This window comes from Chiloscyllium plagiosum, chromosome 33, assembly GCF_004010195.1.
Source record: "Chiloscyllium plagiosum isolate BGI_BamShark_2017 chromosome 33, ASM401019v2, whole genome shotgun sequence".
NCBI lineage: Eukaryota > Metazoa > Chordata > Chondrichthyes > Orectolobiformes > Hemiscylliidae > Chiloscyllium > Chiloscyllium plagiosum.
The window spans coordinates 18,264,655-18,287,885 of record NC_057742.1 but is presented as its reverse complement, the minus strand read 5'-3'; the positions used below and the strand labels follow the sequence as shown (position 1 = coordinate 18,287,885).

The following is a 23,231-nucleotide window of genomic DNA, read 5'->3' as shown; positions in this document are numbered from 1 at the left end:
ATGAAGGTGGGGGGGGGGGGGGGTGATGGTGATAGGTCGGGGTGGAGCGGATAGGTGGAGAGGACGATGGAGAGGTAGAACAGTTCGAAAGGGCGCAGCCGAGTTCGAAGGTTGGATCTGGGATAAAGTGGGGAAGGGGAAATGAGGAAACTGGTGAAATTGACATTGATCCCAAGTGGTTGGAGGGTACCAAGGGGGAAGATGAGGTATTCTTCCTCCAGGCGTCAGGTGGCTAGAGTTTGGCAGTGGAGGAGGCCCAGGACTTGCATGTCCTTGGTGGAGTGGGAGGGGGAGTTGAAGTAGTCAGCCACAGTGCGATGGGGTTGATTGGTGCTTGTGTCCCAGAGATGTTCTCTGAAATGTTCCATAAGTTAGCGTCCTGCCTCCCCAATGCAGAGGAAACCACATCAAGAGCAATGGATACAGTAGATGACATTTGTAGAGGTACAGGTAAATCTCTGTCGGACATGGAAGGATCCTTTGGGGCCTTGGATGGAGGTAAGGGGGGAGGTGTGGGTGCAGGTTTTGCATTTGCTGTGGTGGCGGGGGAGGGTGGGTTGGTAGGTTGGATCTGGGATAAGGTGGGGGGAGGGGAAATGATCAAACTGGTGAAATCGACTGATTCCAGATCGAACCAGACCCTCCAACAATATGGGATAAATGTAAAATTTCACCAGTTTCCTCATTTCCCCTTCCCCACCTTATCCAGATCCAACCACACTAAACAACCCCACTGCCCTGTGGCCAAACATTTTAACTCCCCCTCTCACTCTGCCAAGGACATGCAAATTCTTGGCCTCCTCCACTACCAAACTCTAGTCACCTGACGCCTGGAGGAAGAATGCCTTATCTTCCACCTTGGGACCCTCCAACTACAGGGCATGTAGATTTCACCAGTTTCCTAATTTTCCCCTCCCTCTACCTTGTCACAGATCCAACCTTCCAACTCGGCATCGCCCTTTTGAACTGCCCTACCTGTTCATCTTCCTTCCCACCTCTCCACTCCACCTCCTCTCTGACCTATCACCATCACCCCCCACCCCTCCCCCACACCTTCATCTACCTGTTGCATTCCGAGTTACCTTGCCCCCAAGCTCCCCACTCCATCCCACTTATCTCTCAGACTCTTGGGCCACCCCCTCATTCCTGATGAAGGGCTGATGCTCGAAACATCGACTCTCCTGCTCCCTGGATGCTGCCTGACCGCTGTGCTTTTCCAGCAACACACTCTCTTGACTCTGATCTCCAGCATCTGCAGTCCTCACTTTCTCCTTGCATTTATATGTCACTGTTAATGTAGTAAAATGTCCCAAGGTGCTTTATAGAAGTTTTATCAAATAGAACTTCACACATAAGGAGATATTAGAACAGAAGATTTGTTAAAATGGTTGATTTTATGGATGATCTTAGAGGAGGAAAGAGAAGCAGAAAAGTTTAAGGAATGAATTCTAGAGTTCGGATTTTGGAAGCTGAAGGTATGGCCTTCACATGGTCCACTGTTGACACCACTTTAATTTTCCACAAGTTGTATTTTTGAGGATAGGATAGACCATTGACCAATATTTACTTTAAGCCCAGTGAGTCACACAGCTAGCTTCAATATAATCCCACTTCCTGCAATGTATCTATTCCACTCTCTCAGACTCACCTTCCCCAATGCATTTGTGCTGATGATATGTTTTCATACACCTTCCACTGCAGCAGGTTTGTGAGGGATATTGACCACATCCATCCAGTTTCCTGCATGAGCGCTCTCACCTCTTGTTTAACTACCCAAAACCACCAGAGGGCCCCAATCCTCTTTCTTCGAAACGTTGCAGCCCTTCCCCCCCCCCCCCCCCCCCCCCAACCACCACCACATATTCAATAGAGAATGGCCTTAGTCCCACAGATTCTTTCATCCTCTCTCGATATTCTGAAAGAACTGTCCTCTCCATGACACCCTGATTCACTCTTCAGTCACCTCTAACTACTGCTTCCCTTTGCACACCTCTCTAGGCAAGTATAAGGAGGTGCGAAACTTTCCCTTTTACTACAGCTATCTCATCCTCCCAAGGAATAGGCAGATAATTAGTACTCAATACGTGAACTGGCGCAGTCCAAATGCCTCTCTCTGCACTACAAGGCATAGATGAGCTAGATAGATAGCCAACAGCTTTTGCCACTATTCTCTCCACCCCTTTTATCTGTAGCTCCCCCTACCCCCACATCTAGTCCTAAAGAAGGATTATACCTGAAACATTGACACCTCCACCTCCTGATGCTGCCGCACTTACTGTACACTTCCAACCTCCTGCCTGTCTACTTCAGCTTTTCCCCTTGGTAGGAGAGTCTAACAACTAGAGCCCATAGGTTTAGAGTCAGAGGGGAGAGACTCAAAGGGTCCAGAGGGGCAATTCTTTCATATGGAGGGTAGTGAGTGCCTGGAACAGGCTGCCAGAGATAGTGGTGGAAGTGAGTAGAATTTCTTCATTTAAGAAATGTTTAGACGGATACAAGAATAGGATAGGTATGGAGGGATATGGATCTAATGCAGGCTAATGGGACTAGATTAATTGTGAAAACTGGGCAGCGTGAGCAAGTTGGGGCCAAGGGCCTGTTTCCATGCTGTAGACCTCTGACTCTGTATCAAGTCTATGAGTTAAGGATGTTAAATGAAGAGGGGGACCATTGACATCCCTGACCAGGACTACATACTGTAGGATGAGGAACAGCAACTGGTACCCATCCTGGCACCAACACACTGCATTTTCAAACCACTGATTCCTATCAGCAAAATACTTTTGTGCTTTTCTATGGAATACTCTAAGTATGTAAGCGAGCTCGCTGAGCTGGAGGATTTGTTTTCAGATGTTTCATCACCATATTAGGTAACGTCATTGGTGAGAGTCTCCGGTGAAGCCCTGGTGGTATTTTTGATGTTAACCATTTGGTCTGTGTTTGTTGTTTTTCTGTAGACACTGGTTTGAAGCTCTCCATTAACTGTACATTCAGAAATAGGAGTCTGTTGTCATTCTCCTCCACTTTTGTGAATTTTATGCCTCTCAGGATATTGTTGATGGTGTTGTATGTTTCCTCTAATTTGTTCCATTTTGTGATGACAAAGATGTCATCCACGTGGCGGACCCAAAGTTTGGGTTGGATGGATAGGAAGGCAACTTATTCAAGGCTCTGCATTACACTTTCCGCTAAAAGCCCTAATATTGGTGATCCTGTGGGTGTTCCATTGACTTGTTTGTAGGTTTTATTAGCTTGAGGATGTTGTCTTTGCTGATGAAGTTGGTGCTGTGTGGTGTTTGTGGTCCTGGTTTTCCTAGCAGTGATGCCAGTGTTTCTTTGGCCAGGTCGGTATCAATTGATGTGAAAAGGGCTGCAACATCAAATAATACATATTTGCTGCTTGCTGTGTGGTCTTCTCAACAATGGGGTTGCCAAACTCAGATTTGATTCTTTGACGGATGCTCTGACTGACTGTGAATTGACCAAGTGTCAGAGCTCACCCTGCAAATACCCTACACCAAGGTTTGTAGCTAAATTAGGGCCATTCCACACTGATGGCTGAAAGTTCAATCTGTGAGGTGTCAAGTTGAGTGTAACTTTGCGGGACTGTATTGCATGTGCTTCTAAATGAGAGAAGGGATATGAGGTACCAGAGGGCACCTGGGATTCTAAGAACTATTTCCTGTCAGAAGTATGTTTTACAAAGAGAAGGGGAAAGAAATGGTAGTGAGTGTGAACATCCCAATTGCTAGGTTTGCAGATAACAGACACTGCAGCCACTAGCTCTATCAGGATCCAGTACAACTAGCCAGGCCAATGCACAATGTAACACCAGCTCCAACCACACCTTTTGAGCATTTGGAAGGAATGTAATGTAAGATTATAAGGAGGTTCCATATAATTGCTTCAATCTTCGGTGACACTCTTTGCCGTTTGGTGAAACCTGACCTGCTTGTTTTTAATCTGCATTTGATCTGTGAAGCTGTTCTCTGAGGAGAACGATCCATTGAATACAATTACTTGAGTGTTCTGTGACTTGTGGCCTCCAGGTATCAGGTGGGATACTAGTGTACTGTCCCCATTAGAGAGACAGACCTTGTACCTTCTGCATCCATTTTATTGTTCTGTTTCCTGCTTTATTCTGATGGCAAAGGTCACAGAATGAGGAGGTAATTGTGAAATGGTTCATTAAACAAGGCTTGGCCTATTTGTATTTGAACCTCCATTATGACAACAGAGAATTGCTGGATGGAGGGATTATTCTCCTACGTTAAATCATCCTGGGAGAAGAACAAAACAATGTGACTAGCAACACAATTTTTTTAATGACATCAATTGCACAGCGACTAAAATATTATGGTTGTTCTATGGAACATTACAGTTTGGAATGAAAAATAAATTGAAAAGCCGCAGTAGCTGCAGCAGCTTGGTTTTGCCATGAGGATTACAAAGGTTCATTTTTGCAGTAGTTTATAAAGTGATCTGAACCTGGAACAAAACACACAGGCAATAACGGTCACTTTCAATTGCGTTTCAAACAAGAACACTTGAGATTTTTATGTTTCACTATATTACACTGCGCCAAATTTAAAGATATAATGTTTACTGATCTGCTAGGCCAATGGCCTCAGAGTTGCTCTCTTTTGCTCAGTCGCAATTGGGCGGCACGGTGGCACAGTGGTTAGCACTGCTGCCTCACAGCGCCAGAGACCTGGGTTCACTTCCCGTCTCAGGCGACTGACTGTGGAGTTTGCACGTTCTCCCCGTGTCTGAGTGGGTTTCCTCCGGGTGCTCCGGTTTTCTCCCACAGTCCAAAAAAATGTGCAGGTTAGGTGAATTGGCCATGCTAAGTTGCCCGTAGTGTTAGGTGAAGGAGTAAATGTAGGGGAATGGGTCTGGGTGGGTGTGCTTCGGCGGGTCGGTGTGGACTTGTTGGCCCGAAGGGCCTGTTTCCACACTGTAAGTAATCTGATCTAAAAAAAAACAATTGTTTCCCTTGCTTGGATCGGCTAACTGACAGAAATCTGACTAAAGGCTATGTGTGTACAACCCTACTTCAGACAAAGCTGTAAAGAGTTGTTTGCCATAGTGATGGGTAAAAGTTGTGGAGGGGGATCTGGTGTTATTGCTCATAGATACTGGTGCGTAACATAAAGGTAGAAGCCCTACACAATGTGGCCACCATTAATTGGGAAGAAGTTTTTTTTATTTAATTCATTTCATTGTATGTGGGCATTTCTGACAAGGTCATAATTTATTGTCTATCTCTAATTGCCCTTGAGAGTGTGCTGGTGTGCTGCTTTTATAAGCCAGTCTATTGGGAGTAAGTACATGTGCAGTGATGCGGGGAAAGGGGCTCCAAGATTGTGAAGGGACTGTGATGTTTCAAGTCAGGCTGCTGAGTGAATTGTTGGGGACCTTGCAAGTGGTCATGTTGCCATGCACCCACTGCCCTTCTAGGTGGTTGGAATAACAAAGTTTGGAAGATGCCGTTGAAATAGATGAGTTGTTGCAGTGGATACACACTGCTGCAACCTGTAGAGGTGGTGGATGTGGTGCCAATCAAATGCTGCTTTGTCTTCAAGCTTCTTGAGTGTTGTAGCTGAACCCATCCAGGTAAGTGGAAGTGTAGAATCACACTTCTCAGTTGTTCTGTGTTGATGGTGTTCAGGCTTTGGAGAGTCAGCAAATGAATTATGCATCAAAACTTTCCCAGCCTTTGACATGTTCCTGTAGAGGCAGTGGTATAGAGGTAATGCCACTGATCTAGTAACAAGTGCTGGTTGATGACACTGTCAACTACACCATTCATCACCTTACTGAATATCAAAAGTCAAATATTAGTAGTAGTTGGTCAGGTTGAATTTGTCGTTTTTTGTGGGCAGGACATACCTGGGCAAATTTACACGTTGCCAGCTAGATGCCAGTTTTAAGTGTACTGAATAACTTGGCTAGGGGCACAGCTAGTTTTGGAACACAAGCCTTAAGTACTATTTTTGTAATGTTGTCAGGGCCCATAGCTTTTGCTGTATCCAATGTATTCAGCTGTTTCTTTATGTCATCTGGAATGAATTGAACTGAATATATCTGTGATGCAGGGAACCTCCAGTAGAGCCCAGGATGGATTGCGAACTTAACACTAGGCCGAAACTTATTGCAAATGCTTCATCTTGTCTTTGTGCTGAGGTGCTGGGCATGCCCATCATTAAGGATGGCATTTGGGGAGACTGCTCCACTAGTTGCAAGTGCTGGTTGATGGCAATGTCAATTACAATGGCAATTCGTCACTTCACTGATCATCAAAAATTATATGTTAATCTGGTAATTGGTCAGGTTGAGTTTGTTCTGAAGAAGGGACACTAGACCCAAAATGTTAACTCTGCTTTCTGTCCACACATGCTGCCAGGTCTGTTCCAGCAATTTCTGATTTTTGTTTCTGATTTCCAGCATCTGCAGTTCATTTGTTTTTTTTTCTCCCCCTCTGCTAGTTAATTGTTGAGTTGCTCAGACTTATTTGTGACTGGATGTGGCAAGATTGCAGAGCTTAGATCTGATCCATCAGTTATGAGATCGCTTAGCACCATCTCTTGCATGCTGCTTGTATTGATTGCGATGCAAGGCATCCTCTGTTGGAGCTCCTTCAGATCAATACTTCATTTTTAGGTCTGCCTGTTGTTGCTCCTGGTATGCCCCCTGCCCTCTTCATTGAACCAGGGTTGAGCTGCTGACTTGGTGATTGCTGGTTGGTGGGGCGTGGTGTTGTTGGTGGTGTGGGACGAAGGGTTATGCTGAGCTATAAAGTTACAGATTGTGGTTGAATACAATTCTGCTGCTGTTGATAGCCCTCAGCACATCACGTCTACCCAATCTTGAGTTGCTCGATCTATTTGCTTCCTGTTCTATTTAGCATGGGGACAGTGCTACCAGCTAATTTGGATGCAATTCAGTAGATAATGCTTCACTCTCAGTTTTAACAGTGAATATGAATATAAGCACTATGACTGAATTGACTGAGCTTTGTTCATGAACTCTGTGTCGACAGGTTTAACAGTTCAGGAGCTGTTACTCAGTCAAACAGGTCCATGATGATCTTAATGCTGCAGATGAGTCTATTCCCATCAATAAATTATTATGTACTTATCTAGCTTCCCCTTAAATATACTTGTGCATTCATTTCATTTATTCCTTATATTAGCAAGTTCCACACTTGACTCTGAATAAGAGTCATGCCAGATTCGAAATATTAGCCCTGTCTCTCTCTCTCTCTCTCACTCTCTCTCTCCACAGGTACTACCAGACTCACTCGTTTTCTCCAGTGTTCTGTATTTGTTTCGGATTTCCAACACCTGCAGTATTTTGCCTTTTTTTCCACATTTCATTGCCCAGTTAGTTTCTGCTGAATTCCCCACTGGACATGTTAGTGAATATGATATATTTATGGTTTCTGGTCACTGTCTCACCTGCAAATAGAAACATCATCTCCACATCTAACTTATCCAATCTTTTCATAATTCCATTCAGACACCCTTTGGGCTTACAAGAGGAAACAGACCCTGCCTGTATCCATCTTGCCTAATATATATAAAATTTCTCAATGCTCAATATTCACAAAGGAGAAAGACATTATAGCCAGGGATTTCAGTTGGTGTGGTGAACATGCTAAGATGATTGAGGAGCTATTCTGTGTTTTAGCAGGTATAAAGGTGAATAAGTCCCCAAGGCCTGATGAGATCTCTCCTAGGCTGCTAGGGGAGGCAAGGGAGGAGATTGCTGGGTCCCTAGCAGAGATATTTAAAATTTTGTTGGACACGGGTGAAGTGCCAAATGACTGGAGGATGTGGTTCCTTTGTTCAAGAAGGTCAGTAGGGATAGACCATCTTCGACATCTACCCCCTACAAGCCAAACTCCCTACCTGCTTCAAGAAGACCACCATCATCCCATTACCAAAGAAAGCACATGCAAAACTTCTTAATGACTACAACCCAGTGGCTCTGACCTCCATAATTGTGAAGTGCTTCGAGAAATTAGTCATGGCCCACATCAACTCCAGCCTCCCAGCATGTTTCGATCCCCTGCAACATGCCTATGGACGTAAAAGGTTCACAGTGGATGCCATTTCCTTAGCTCTGCACTCATCGCTGGGACATCTGGACAACAAGGACACCTGAATCAAGCTTCTACTCATCGACTACAGTTCCACCGTCAGCATAATCCTCTCCAGACTGATCTCAAAACTCTGGGACCTGGGTCTCATCTCCACCCTTTGTAACTGGATCCTCAGCTTCCTGACCGACAGACTGCAATGAATGAAGATAGACAACTGCTCCTCCTCCCAGGATAACCTTCAACACTGCAACACGGCGGCTCAGTGGTTAGCATTGCTACCTCATAGCGTTAGGGACCCAGGTACAATTCCAGCCTTGGGTGACTGTCTGTGTGGAGTTTGCACATTCTCCCCACGTCTGCATGGTTTCCTCCAAGTGCTCCAGTTTCCTCCCACAGTCCAAAGATGTGCAGGTCAGGTGAATTGGCCATGCTATATTGTTCATAGTGTTCAGGGATGTGTAGATTAGGTGCATTAGTTGGGGTAAATATAGAGTAGTAGGGTGGGGGAATAGGTTTGGATGGGATACTCTTTGAGGGTCAGTGTGGACCTGTTGGGCCGAAGGGCCTGTTTCCATGCTGTAAGGATTCCAAGAAAACTTCTAGGAAACCTGGAGCCCTCCAAGGATGCATTCTCAGCTCCCTACATTACTGTGTCGCTAAATTCCAAATGAACACCATCTACAATTTTGCTGATGACACCACTGTGGTAGGACGGATATCAAACAATAGCAGGTCAGAATACAGAAAAGAGGTAGAGGGCTTGGTGTCATGTTGAAATGATAACAACCTCTCTCTCAATGTCAGCAAAACATTGACTTCAGAAAGAAAGGAGGAAACTGCTCCCCCATCTACATCAGAGCGGGGGTTGAAAGCATCAAGTTCCTCAGAGTGACAATAAACTATAACCTGTCTTCGACCTCCCATATAAATGCGACGGTCAGGAAGGCAGAACAACGCCTTCCCTTCCTCAGGTGGCTTATGAAATTCAGTATGTCCATAAGGACCCTTACCAATGTAGATGCACAATAGAAAGCATACTGTCCAGGTGCATAATGGTGTGGTCCGGCAACTGCTGTGCCCAGGACTGTACAAAATTATAGAAGGCGGTGTGCATAGCCCAGACTATCACCGAAGCCAACTTTCCATCCATGGACTCCATTTACAGTTCTCTCTACCATGGAAAGGCTGCCAACATCAAAGACCCCTCCCATCCAGTAATGCTCTCCTACAACCTCTGCTGTCAGACAGAAAATACAGAAGATGGAACATGTGCACAAACAGATTTGAGAACACCTTCTTCCTTGCCGTTATTAGACTGACAAATGGTCACTCTGACTTCAAGCAATGTTGACCTTGCATTGTACACCTCCTGTACTATGTAACCTGTATTGCTCACTCTGTCTAAGCACTCTATGATCTCTGTGTCCTTGCTTACTGTGATCTGCCTCTACTGCTCATAAACAAAGCTTTTCACTGTGTAGTACGAAGGTAAATGTGTCTACAATAAATCAAATCAAATCAAATCACAGACTAGTTATGCTGACACCAGTACAGGTAGTAGGGAGATTTATAGGAGAAAAAAATTCTGAGGGATAGGATTAATCTATATTTGGAAAGGCAGTGATTGATCAGTGATAGTCAGCACAGATTTGTTCAAGGGAGGTTCTCATAGAATGTCTGCACTGTGGAAAGAGGTCACTTAGCACCAACCCTCCGAGCAGCATCCCACACAGACCCAACCCACACACCCTGTCCCCGTAACCCCTCATTTACTATGATGAATCCACCTAGCTTGCACATCCATGGACACCATGGGGCAATTAGCATGGTCAATCCACCTTAACCTGCACATTTGTGGGTGGAAACCGTAACACCCGGTGGAAACCCACACAAACACGAGGTGAATGTGCAAACTTCACACAGACGGTCACCTAAGACTGGCACCAAACCCAGGTCTCTGAAGCTATGAGGCAGTAGTACTAACCACTGAGCCACTATGCCACCCATTCTATGTGGCTAATTTAATTGAGTTTTTTGACAAGGTGACTACATGAATTGATGCGGGTGATGCAGTTAATGTGGTTTCCATGAACCTCCGTAAGGCCTTTGACAAGGTCCCACCGGAAGGCTGGTCCAAATGGTAAGAGCCCATGGGATCCAAAGTGAGTTGGCGAACTGGGTCATAAAGTCGCTAACAAATAGGAGGCAAAGGATGATGGTGGAGGTTGTTTCTGTAACTGTCACCCTCTGACCAGTGGTGTACCACACGGATTAGTGCTAGGAATCTTGTTATATACATTAACAACTTAGATGATTAGTAAATTTCTAGATAACATGAAAATTAGTGGTGTTGTTGATTTGAGGAGCATGATCTCATGCTACAGTCTAATACTGATCAGCTGGTAAATTGGGCAGAGCAATTGAACACACGAAATTTAATCCTGATAAGTGCAAGGTAATGCATTTTGGGAGGTCTAATAAGGGAAGAATATACAGAATGAATGGTAAGTCCTGAGGGAGTACTGAGGAACAAAGGAATCTTGGTGTACAAGTCCATAGATACCTGAAGGTGTCAGCACAGGTAGACAAGGTGGTGAAGAAGGCATAAGGATGTTTACTTTCGTTGGCTCTGGTGTAGAATATCGGAGCAAGAAGGTCTTGTCACAACTTTGTAAGACGTTGATTAGGCCACAGGTGGAACACCGTGCATTTCTGGTTGCCACACCGTCAGAAGGACTCGATTGAACTGGAGAGAGTGCAGAGATTTACTGAGACATCGCTGAGGATAAGAACAAAGTAAATTTACAGCCCAGAAACATGCCCTTTGGCCCTCCAAGTCTGAGCCGATCCAAATCCAACCTATCGCCCAATTCCTAAGCATCTGTATCCCTCTGCTCCTCACTTACTCAGACATCTGTCCAGATTCCCCTTAAATTAATCTACCGTGCCTGCCTCTACCACCTCAGCTGGCAACACGTTCCAGGCACCGACCACCCTCTGTCTAAAGTACTTGCCACATATATCTCCCTTAAACATTTCACCTCACACCTTGAATGCATAAACTCTCGTCATTGAATCCTTCACCCTGGAAAAAAGCTTATCTCTACCTACCCTGTCTATACCCTTCATGATTTTATAGACCTGAATCCGGTCCCCCCCTCAATCTCCTTTTTCTTTATAAATGAAAATAAGGACGGGAAATCTCCGTTATGAGGAGAGACTGGATAGACTGGGTTTGTTTTCCTTGCAGCAGAGGAGGCTGACCGGTCAATCTGAGTTACGACGTTTCGGACATGAGCCCTTCTTCAGGAAAGGGCTCATGTCCGAAACGTCGATTCTCCTGCTCCTTGGATGCTGCCTGACCTGCTGCGCTTTTCCAGCAACACATTTTCAGCTCTGATCTCCAGCATCTGCAGTCCTCACTTTCTCCAATCTGAGTTACACCAATTTGAGAGGCATGGATCATGAGAATCTTTTCCCATAGCAAACATGTATAAAATCGGAAGGTGTAAGTTTTCACTCATAAGGTGATAGAAATATGGAATGTCCTGTCTGAGATGATGGTAACATTTAGGAAGCATCTTGATGAGTATTTAAAAGACCAGGCATAGTAGGCTATGAACCAAATGCTAGTAAATGTGACTAGTAAAGTTTGGTGTTTGTTGGTTGGTAAAGGCTTGAGGGCCTGTTGCCATGCTGTATGACTCTCTGAGCTCTCTTAGCTTCCTTGTAAAACTCATTCCTTTTATGATTTTGAGGCCAGCATTGTGCCCAATGCACTCAAGTGTGCACTAACTTTGTTGTTTTCAACTTGAGAAAAAAGACTTGGATTAGATGAACTCTCTATCTAAAGTTTGTCTTTGGATATGTTATTATTCTGATCAGGAAAGACAGCTTTTTTAACCCCGGCTATTTCCAAGCATTGTCTGTTAAAATACAGAAAATTCCCCAACTTGAACAAAGCAGGTGTAAATTGCAAACAGCTGAAATTAACTTTGGATTTGAGAGTTTATGAGACAGTGCAGTGGAGAATTACCAGAATTTTCCAGGCCTTGAGGCTTGTAGCCCCAAGGTTATGTTTGTGGAACTAAGGTTGTTTTCCTCTGAGTGAAGAAAAATGTGTTGCTGGAAAAGCGCAGCAGGTCAGGCAGCATCCAAGGAGCAGGAGAATCGACGTTTTGGGCATGAGCCCTTTCCTGCCCTTCTTCAGGAAACTCTTTCCTCTGAGTGAAGGCAATTAAGGGGCAATTTGACAGAAGTACAGTCTGTTTCTCTATAACGAGATGGTTGCATTCATGTGCAACCCCGCATTCTATAAAAATTGAACTTTAGAAACAGCGCATAAAGTGTTGGTGATGCAATCGCATTGCAGCCAACACATATTTTAAACGTTTGTGCTTTAAAAACAGTGTCCCCAATTCCTCAATCACATTTCAGCGAATTCGCTTAATGAAACGCACATTATAGCAGAACAACCTGTGTCCAAGATATACATCAGTTTGGCTAAGGTAGGCAAAGGCAAATTGCTTGATTTAGCTGTTAGCATAAAGACTAAGGGACACAGATTCAAGATTTGAGCCAGATATGAAGGGGGGATGTTTATAAGAGCTTTTTTACATAATGAGTGACCATACTTTGAGCTCAATGCCAACAATGCTGGTAGAAATAGTGATTAATGCTTCTGAAAGGAAATTATATGGATGCCTGAGGGAAATAAACTTAACAAGGATAGAGCCAACAGTTTGGAAATGACCATATTCTTCAGCGGAGATCCGGCCTGGACTGTGTAGACCAAATGCCTAACACCCAACAAGTTTCCTCTGTTATAGAAGACCCCTTGATTTGCTTCCATGTACTGCCACAACTACAAATTCCCCGTGTCAAATTGTGATATAATATTGCAGCAGTTACATTTGACTGTCATTGAGATCAGAAGTTTTGGGAATTGTTTCAGCCCTTATTGCTATTCATCTAACACTTGACTGAGTTTCAATAAGGTAGAAGAGATTGCAGCTGCTTCTGATTACTGGTACTGAACAACTATTACAAATTGACTCAACGGTTTAGCAACGAGTTATTGCTCTTAAAAAAAAAAGCAAACTACTGCATTTGTTAACCAACTCAGCAAAAAAATATTTTTGGGAATACAGCATTTTAGTTTTGGTTAACATTGTTGTGAATGAAGACTGGCTTAAGATCTAAATTTTCTGTTGAAAGGCCTGGGTGAAGGCCAAAGTTGCGATTCCTTTCAGGAATTTCCACTGAAAAGAAGCAGTCATGCACTAAAGAAAGGACTTGGGTTAAATATACTACACAGTACACTAAGAACGCACATCTAACCTCCAAGAAAAAGCAGCCAGTTTCACCCAGGGAATAGCTGATCCTAGAGGCCAGCAAAATCCCTGGTTCACTCCTCCATTTATGACAAATCCACGGATGCCATTGAGTGCACTGCTTCCCAGACTTTTCCCTGCTGTGTCCCTTCAAAATGGATGTGACCCCAGAGTGAGAGGGTTGAGAGGTGGGAAGGAGAAAAGACTTGAGATTTAAAAAAACGGGTTGGAATGATTTCAAGATTAGTTTTGTTTTGAGCCACCATTTTTCCATGCTCTGATTCGGGCCATGCAATGCCTTTGGAGCTTGTTGGGTGTTAGGCCACACTCGCTGAGCAACTGGAAAGAATAAGATTTGTGTTATGCCTGGGGCCTTGGCTCAGGATCCAGAACTGTCAAGACAAAGAGTTCATTCCACAGACTGACACCATTGCTACCACCAGGGAGTGATAGCAATGACCCCCCCAGTTACACATCTTGTATTCACATTGGGGGGTCATGACCTACAGGTTGGCAACCAGAGTGTTACAGATTCTGCAGTTAGTCTAACCTGGAGGGAAAATCAACCAAAGTACTTGTTACTGATGCCTATCTAATGACTTCTCACAGAAAGTGTTTGCCAATGATGCTTGGCATCAAGACGATCAACTATTTTTTTGTGGTCCTCCCCCAATCCAATAGCCTTCAAATGCACAAGTCCCCCAAACTTCCAGGTCTTTGGGGTGAAGGAGGTGTAATTGTGGAGTAGTGATAATATATCGGATGGAAATGTGGATTGGGCTTTTTTGGTGAAAGTGTATGTTATCAGAAGAGGAGTGATGGTGTCATCTGCAAATGCAGTGAATCTGTAACTTGAACCCCATCTGCTGCAGATGTGCACAGTACACCAAAACCCAGCTGTGAAGGAAATAGCAGCCACAAGTATTTAGAATGTCATTTAGAGTCATGCAAAAAAAAGGCATGGAAACGGACCCTTCAGTCCAACTCGTCCATGCTGACCAGATATCCTAATCTAATCCCATTTGCCAGCATTTGACCTATATCCCTCTAAACCCTTCCTACTCATCTACCCATCCAGATGCCTTTTAAATGCTGTAATTGTACCAGTCTGCACCACTTCCTGTGGCAGCTCATTCCATACATGCACCACCCTCTACGTGAAAAAGCTCCCCCTTTGGTTCCTTTTAAATCTTTCCATTCTCACCTTAAAACTATGCCCTCTAGTTCTGGACTCTTCCACCCCAGGGAATTTTTGGATTTCCTGAAACATTGTTTTTTTCAAGTTGGCTTTGGCTGATCTAAGAGAGCAAGTTAAGGTTGTGGGAATATGTTCTTGCACCTGTCTACCCTGCCCCCCAATGCAAACCCTTACCATCACAAAATTCCTGCCCGGTGGCCAGGGTCCCAGTTAGCAGCAGTATGGTTTTGATTGGACTTGAAGCAGTTTTATTCTTGCCCAAAAGTTGCACTCTGCCTGCATCTAGTACCATTGTGGTTTGGCAGGAACCTCAAGGTTCTGATAAATTAGATTAGATTTGATTAGATTACTTACAGTAGTGAAAACAGGTCCTTCAGCCGAACAATTACCCTCTGAGGAGCAACCCACCCAGACCCATTCCCCTACATTTACCCCTGACTAATCCACCTAACACTATGGACTATTTAGCATGGCCAATTCACCTGACCTGCACATCTTTGGACTGTGGGAGGAAACCAGAGCAGCCAGAGGAAACCCACGCAGACACGGGGAGAATGTGCAAACTTCACACTGACAGTTGCATGAGGCGGGAATTGAACCTGGGTCTCTGGCGCTGTAAGGCAGCAGTGCTAACTGCTGTGCCACCATTACGAATAATGAATAGGCATTTGGACAAAGCATGGAGGGCATCTGGTAGCTGAGGAACTTGTGTAAACAAAAAGAAAAATAATATTTAAGATGCACATTTGTTAAAAGCCAAAACTCAAAGCTTTATTCATGAAGTTTGGATTCTGTAAAGGTGGGAAATAAAGCACCTTCGTGCACAGTGTTGGTCATTCTCCTAGGTGTAGCAAGAGTGAACTGTGAGAGGGTTCTCCTGGTGTTAATTCAGGAGCTGAGAAGGAGCAAAAGGATTGGATGTTCCTGTACATGTAAATCACTAAAGCCTAGTGCACAACTACAGAAAGTAATTAAAATGGTTTCTGAAATGTTTGGCTTTTTCTTCAAGGGATTGGAAGGCAAACATGAGAATGTGATTTCAGAGAGCCTTGGCCAGACCGCCATTTGAAGTATAGTGCCATTTTTTGTGGACTTTCCCCAGAAAGGATATATTAGACTTGGAGAGTATGCACTGTACCAAAACGAACTGAAAGATAAATTGGGATATATCCCAGAAGTTGAGATATTGGATGCTGTAGAGAAGCAAGCTATGCTGAGTCCAAGTGGACAGATATAAAAAGCAATCTGATAGATTAAGAAGATTTGGCGTTTATCTCAAGGACCTTGGTATCTAAAGGGAAGGAAGTTTTGCTGCAGTTTTCTTAAGCTATGGTTACACCTGAACTGGTGCGGAGTGTTCATTTTTGCATACTGCACCTTAGGAAGACCAAATTGACCTTGCCAAGATACTGTCACGTTTCATCTGAGTGATAGCAAGCCTTAATGGATTAAATGATGAAGATGGGTTGCATTAGCTTGACTTCTATTCCTTTGGCTTTAGACAGTAGAGGGGTGATCTACTTGGGGGGCAATATTTAAAGTAACTAAAAAATTCCAAAGAGAAGATAAATTATCTGAAATCCACAGCAATGGCACGCAGTCTTAAAATTAGAGTATGATCTTTAGGCAGAGAAATTAGAAAGCATTTTCACAAAAAAAAAAATGGAGAATTTAAATTTGCTTTCTATTTTCCATGCTAGCCATAAGCCTTCTTCAAGTTAGGATACTCTGTTAGTGTTGTCTTGGTAGTTTTGATCAGTTTCTTAAACAAATCGGGTTGGCAGGAGATTCTGTGATTCTCCACACCCAGCCCCTGTCACCTTATGTTTTATTTTTTAAATCAACCTGTTTCAATATGTAATGACATTCCTGCAGTGCAAGTCGGACTTGAGCCCAGATGTTCTATCCCAGACTGTTGTTTCTAAGCTATCAGTGGATTGGCTGACAATAATGAGAAAATAAATGTTTTGCTGTGCAGTGGTGGTGTCCTTTTCCCTGGTCAAAAAGTCCAAGTTCAGCACTTACCTCAGCATGCGACGGCCCTGGTGATGTGTCCTAACACATCCATACAGGTTCAGTAAGACAAAAAGACATAGGAGCAGTATTAGTACATTGTTTCCCTTTGAGACTTATTCACTAAATGAGAGCTAGTCTGGGATTTTGATTCGTAATCTCTAACATATTTCACCAAGCAACCTGAAAGTGAGAACTGATGGCTAACCTGGAGACCTGATTCATATAAAGTAATGGTAGAATGCTAAACAGGATTTTGTGGCTGAGATCACTGTCCATGTACAGCAGTGAAGAGTTCACCTTCAGGAGCTTAGAATGTACAATTGCAATGGAATAGAATTACATAGAGTTATGAGAGACAGACTGAAGTAAGGTCAACTTAGTAAACCCAGAGCTCACTGTGGAGGTGTTTTTATTTTCTAACTTTGTTCTCAAGGGCAACAGTTAACCAATGCTGTGCAAATTAACCATTTGGCTACTTCACAGTGCATTAACAATCAAGAGCACAGTGTGGAACTAGAGCCATACATAATGGGTGGCATGGTGGCTCAGTGATTAGCACTGCTGCCTCACAGTGCCAAGGACTAGAGTTTGAGTCCACCCTTGTGTGACTGTCTGTGTGGAGTTTGCACATTCTCCCTGTGTTTGTCTGGGTTTCCTCCGGGTGCTCTGATTTCATCCCACAGTCCAACGATGTGCATGTTAGGTGAACTGGCCATGCTAAATTGCCATAATGTGTGTAGGCTGGTGGAATAGCCAAGAGATATGCAGGATTACTGGGATAAGGTAGGGGAATGTTCTTTTGAGGGTCTGTGTAGACTCAATGGGCCAAATGGCCTGCTTCCACACTAGGGATGCTCTGATAAACCAGCTTAAGCAAAAGTGGCAAGCTTCCTCCCTTAAAGGCTACCAGTGAACCTGTTGGTTTTTATAAGCATTCATGGTATCAGACTGCAAGCCTGCTCCATTCATTTTCATAGCTGGCTATGGTAGAATTTGAACTCTACCACTGGATATTTAGTTCAATACCAGAACCTGTACACTGCCATCGAACAACAGAATGTAATTTTTCATTGACTCTACTTGTTCTTTCTGTAAATCATTTGCAATCAGTTCTACGGGTCTAGTTGTGCTTAGTTTACCTATAGAAAATCTGCAGTGTTGGCCTTGGACTGCCACAGATATTGGAAGAGAGCATTGTTTGATATACATTTACATTTAACCCGGGTGCCTACTTTCCATGAATGATTTTTCCATGATGGCAGCAACAACATGGACTGTTTTCAGGGCCAACCACTACTGTACGAGAGAGCAGGGGGTCTCAAACCCAGGCCTCCTGGCTCAGCGCTAAGGACACCACCACTGTGCCATAGGAGCCCTCATGATGATTAAGTACTATGTGAAGCTTTTGTATGTAGGACATACTCAGGTACTTGTATGGTTACTGTTTTGACAGCTTATTGGACCTTTTTCTGTCAGAACTTTGTTCCATTGATCTGCCAGTGCTTGGCAGGGAAGGAGAATGGCAATTCACTAACCCAGTTTGAGGCTTATTTGCTTTGTATTTGCATTGTCGAGTTCTGTGACTCATTAACACTTTTGTTTTTGATGGCTGCAGCACAACCTATGTTCAAATGTGTTTCTTTACCACAACAGGGCTGCAACAAGTTCAAACTGGAACCTCATGGAGACCAAGAAGCAGCCCTGGCAGCAACAAAGAGGACAACGAAAGAAGGGGACACGGAGAAAAAACTGTGATCACTGTCAATGATAATATTGTGAGAATTCTTCATCATCTAGAAGAGGACATCCAGTCTGCATTACAGAGACTCAGTAGGCTGGAAGACCTGACAATGTCACAGGTATTGAAATTATTTTAATGTAGCTTCATATACTCTGTTTTTATTGTCAGTTTAACAACCCAGTTTCTGAAGAGAATTTTTAAGGTTTCACTTTGATGCAAAAATAAAACCAAAAAAGGGCCAATCGATCCAGAGAAGTTAAGAGCATATCATTATTTTTTCTTTGAAATAAAAATGTAAGTAAAGAAACAAAAACATTTTTTGAAAGGTGGTCAAACTAAATAACAGTTATCGTACAAGACATTGGTGAGGCCACTTTTAGAATACTGCGTACAATTCTGATTGTGTGTTGAGAGGAAAGATTTTGTTAAACTTGAGAGAGTGAAGAAGAGATTTGCAAGGATGTTGGGGGGCTGAAAGGTTTGAGCTGTAGGGACAGGGTGAACAGGCTGAGGTTTTATTACCTGGAGTGTCAGAGGCCGAAGGGTGACCTTGGAGGGATTTATAAAATCATGAGGGGCATGGAATGGGATGAATAGCAAAGGGTGGAAAGAGTCCAAAACTAGACGGCATGGGTTCATGGTGAGAGGGGAAATATTTAAAAAGGAGCTGTGAGGGATAACTTTTTCACGCAGAGGGTGGTGCATGTATGGAATGAGCTGCCAGAGGAAGTGGTGGAGGCTGGTACAATTACAGCATTTAAAAGGTACCTGGATGGGTACATGAATAGGAAGGGTTTAGAGGGGTCTGGGCCAAAGGCTGGTAAATGGGACTATGTATGTTTAGAATGCCTGCAGCATGGACACGTTGGACCAAAGGGTCTGTTTCTGTGCTTATTCTCTGTGTGACACAGTTGTTAATAAAGGGACTTCACGTGAAATCCTGCTAGCTCCTTGCTTTTATCAAATGTGGTATCAACTTTTAAAGAAAATTCATGTGAGATGTAGGCATCAGTAGATATTGCCCAACCCTAAAGCAGAATCTGTGTTTGCTTACTGTCACTTGCCTCCCAGTATGATAGGGGGAGAAGAGTTGTTAGAGATGACAGTGGGCAGCTTACCTTTGGTTAGTCAAGTAGGGTTGAGTGACTCACCATCACCAGATGGTTTCAGGAAATGAACTGCTGGTTGTATGGGGAGCAGGATCATCGATGGGAAAAATGGTATCATGTTCTTGCCGAGTAGAATCTGGCAGGGATGCCTGAGATCCAGTGGAACTAGGGAATATGTGATGCTTAAATGTTTTAAAAGGATCATACGGATGAGCATTGAGGATGTAAGTGGCATGGGGGCCTTTGTGGTAGTATCCCTACCTCTGGACCAGAATGCCTGGTTTCAAGTCTTCCCCTGTCCCAGAAGTTATTAAGAAAGTATCAATAAATGGCACGAGGGTCTCTTGTGTAGGCGTGGAAGGCCCGAGTTCAAGTCCCAGCAGGACATTTCTGAATAGGTTGATTTTAAAAGATATAAATGGCACAGCAGAAGCGTCCCCACCTCTGGGCCAAAAGGCCTGGGTTCAAGATCCCATGCCCTGCCTTAGAGGTGTCCCACAACATGCAGGTTGATGAAAATAATTATAAATACAGGGAGCAAATACGCAATGTTGTGGAGTTTGTGGTATTTAATTCGAAATAAAACTCAAAGTTGAAAGCATACTCATCTCCTCTGTCTGACCAACCTTTTAACCATGTGGAAGATGGGCTAATCCTTGAATAAGTAACCAAGCCCACAACCTTCAAAAGTAGAAGTCAATAAAGAAGCAACTGTGGACAATCCAAATCACAATAGCAAAGTTCAGAGCATTGATTGACGAAATATCATCTACCATGATGAATGAAAGAATATGGAGGACAATAGGAGCTTCAATGATTGTTGACTGATGATAATACACAGGGGAATGGTTGCAATTTTGCAGTTAGTAAACAATCATTAAGTGTTTGACCTGAGTCAACCTTTTGATTGATTGTCTCAGTTTTCAAGGCACTAATGGTACAATAATGGTGTCGCTGTGCTTGCAGCCCTTGCTTGCTAGCTAACTAAGTATGAAAGGCTGACATTTCCTAGTGTATAAATAATGTGCTCACAGCATTTTCTAAAGATCATTCCTTTCCAGTTTAAAAAAAAAACTTCAGAATTTCACTGGCTGTGACCCTGTTCCCGCTGAAAGGCTATTCTGGAGATGCCAATGATGCCATCCTGTAAGCAATATGCAAATCTCCAGATCATTTTTTGATCGGAAAACAGTGGAAATAATGTTGCCTTCTCAAATTCAGGAGAAAATAAGATTTTACTGACTGACCCAAAATATTGAATGTTTGGCATATGCTTAAAATGAACTAAATGGAGTAAAATGTCTCTTTATGTAAAAGTGTTTTATCGGTAAGGTATTAAATCAGGTTTTTCTTGTTTGCAAATCTATTATTATCAGTTTAGCCTATTATCGAGATGTGAGGTTTTTTAGTGAAACTAATTTTAACCCCTTTGCTTAGGTTTTTTTTCAGAATATATAATGTGTAAAATCCACAGCCTGAGCTCCATTTATATTGGCACTTCTTGGGACTGGAGTCAGGAATCTAGGTGTCAGTGAGCAATCTCCTGAGGCAGAATTACCTGAAGGTGTCACTTAGCAGGTCAGCTGTGTAACCAGCAGTAGATCGACATCTCCTACGTCTTCCAGTGAAGGTCCACTGAGCCACAGGTCTAGTTTTTAGCATATCTTCACCTGGAATTAAGGCCCTATGGATGAAAATCCTGCTGAGCAAGAGTCTGAGGCGGACAGCCTTTGTGCTCAGCGGTGCATGCAGGAATCAAAACGTGTGGCACTGGAAAAGCACAGCAGGTCAGGCAGCATCCGAGGAGCACGAGAGTCGACATTTCAGGCATAAGCCCATTCCTGGTGAAGCACTTATGCCCGAAACGTTGACTCTGCTGCTCCTCGGATGCTGCCTGACCTGCTGTGCTTTTCCAGTGCCACACGTTTTGATTCCTGATCTCCAACATCTGTAGTCCTCACTTTCTTTTAGAACCATGGAGAAGGTCATGACTGCTGACAGAAGAGCACCATCCAAGTCAAGGGAACATGGAGGACCAGGGACGTGTGGACTGGATAATTTCTTGGGTTTGAAGTTGAGGTAGGGGAAGTTGAGGTAGGGGAGGGAATGGAATCATCGTAGATAATGAAAGGGCACTGGATTCCCCATCGGCTGATGTTCAGCCCCTTTTACTCAGACGCTCGATTGACAGACCCGTCTACACCTCCTCCTCCCCCTGCCCCACTCCAAAGTGACAAGCTGCCCAGAGGGTAGCAATTGGCATACAGGCTATAGTAGCAGGCCTGGATGAATCCCAGTGGCAGAATGATGAGGTGCTTAAGTGGCCATTACTTGGCAGAACATCAAACGTAGGCCTTCCCAGAGCCTAAGTCTTGAGAGAGGTGGGAAGGTGAAGGTGCAGGTTTCTCCAGTATTCCAACTTAATCAAGTGCCCTTCCCTCTCCAGGCTGACCCTCAGGCCAATGAAGCCAGATTCATTTGTGTAAACACTGGGGGCTGGCTCACTGACAACGTGAACCCAGAATCCAGTCTACCAAAGGATAGCAGTAAAGTCATCAATAACTAAAGCCCAACTAATTCACCAATGTCCTTCAGGGAAGGAAACTGCCATCCTGACCCTGATCTGGCCTATATGTGACTCCAGACCTAAAGCAAAGTGGTTGACTCTTAACTGCCCTCTAGGCAATTAGGAATGGGCAATAAATGCTGGCCTAGCCAGTGATGTCCTCATCCTAGCAATGAATTTAAAAAAAGACTTTAGCCTCTATTTGGGAAATCTTTTGCTCAAGGCCACAATGTTCTCAGGAAGCCTGCTGATGCTTGATCACGTGGCTGAATAGTCAAGACATTTTAGATTTAAACTCTTTTATTTGATATTGATAGAAAATAATGTCATGATGTTTGGTTATTATGTCCTAGATGACTTTGTTACTATATCTCCGATGCTTCACCCATCCAGCGTTGTAGCAGCACTTAATTCCTATTTCTCCATAGTTGGATTGCCTGCAGCAATCCCTCCTGTTACCTCTCCAACCCATTCACCAGTGGAATTTCCCAAAGATCCGTATTCAGTGTGTCTTCTCGTCCTCCACATTCATGTCCCTTGATTAAACACTTTCCAACCCCAATCCAATTCCAAATTCCTGCTTCTGCACCACTCTCTTGATCTCTTGGCTGTGTATTTACTATTCAACTGCTTGTCTGACTTATTTGGATAAGTCAAAATTCCCTGCAAAAATGCTGCTCCTATGCGACTGAGGCTGCCTATCTTGGTACTGAGAATACATGCTTACTTTCATCTCCATAATAAAAGTCTCAGCACCATTGAAAGTCTTGAACATTTTTCTATATATCTTCATGAACAACAACAGTATTCTCCTTACTGGCATCGCCTCTTCCCCTCTCTCATTCACTTGGCCAAAGCCCTGCCGCCTGAATCCTATTCCTGGTGAGCCCATTGGTGCACTACCCACAGGCCTCCATTGGGCCCACATGTAGTTAAACTTTAAACCCCCCCATGGATATTCTCATGGTGATCATGACCCAGAAGCAGCTCTCTTTCAGGGAAATTCCTGCCATAAAGCCCAAAGTTAGCAGGAAAATAAGAACAAAGAACAAAACAGCACAGGAACAGGCCCTTCAGCCCTCCAAGCCTGTACAGCCACATTTTGCCCTTCTCTGCTAAAATGGTCTTCACTTACAGGATCAGTATCCTGTTTCATTCCTA

The 23,231-nt window shown here is 43.7% G+C and overlaps 1 protein-coding gene across 8 annotated transcripts in view; it reads left to right on the top strand.

The window, feature by feature from the left end:
• LOC122539903 (acyl-CoA-binding domain-containing protein 5-like) overlaps positions 1-23,231 on the top strand; it is a 193,530-nt gene that overhangs the window by 56,854 nt on the left and 113,445 nt on the right. For all 8 annotated transcript variants that reach the window (XR_006309206.1, XR_006309204.1, XR_006309205.1 and 5 more), the window contains one exon: positions 18,308-18,513. Coding sequence is in view for 3 of the 8 variants with exons in the window: in XM_043675060.1 (XP_043530995.1) it covers positions 18,308-18,513 (206 nt within the window). In the remaining 5 variants the exon portion in view is untranslated. The remainder of the gene's footprint in view (positions 1-18,307; positions 18,514-23,231) is intronic.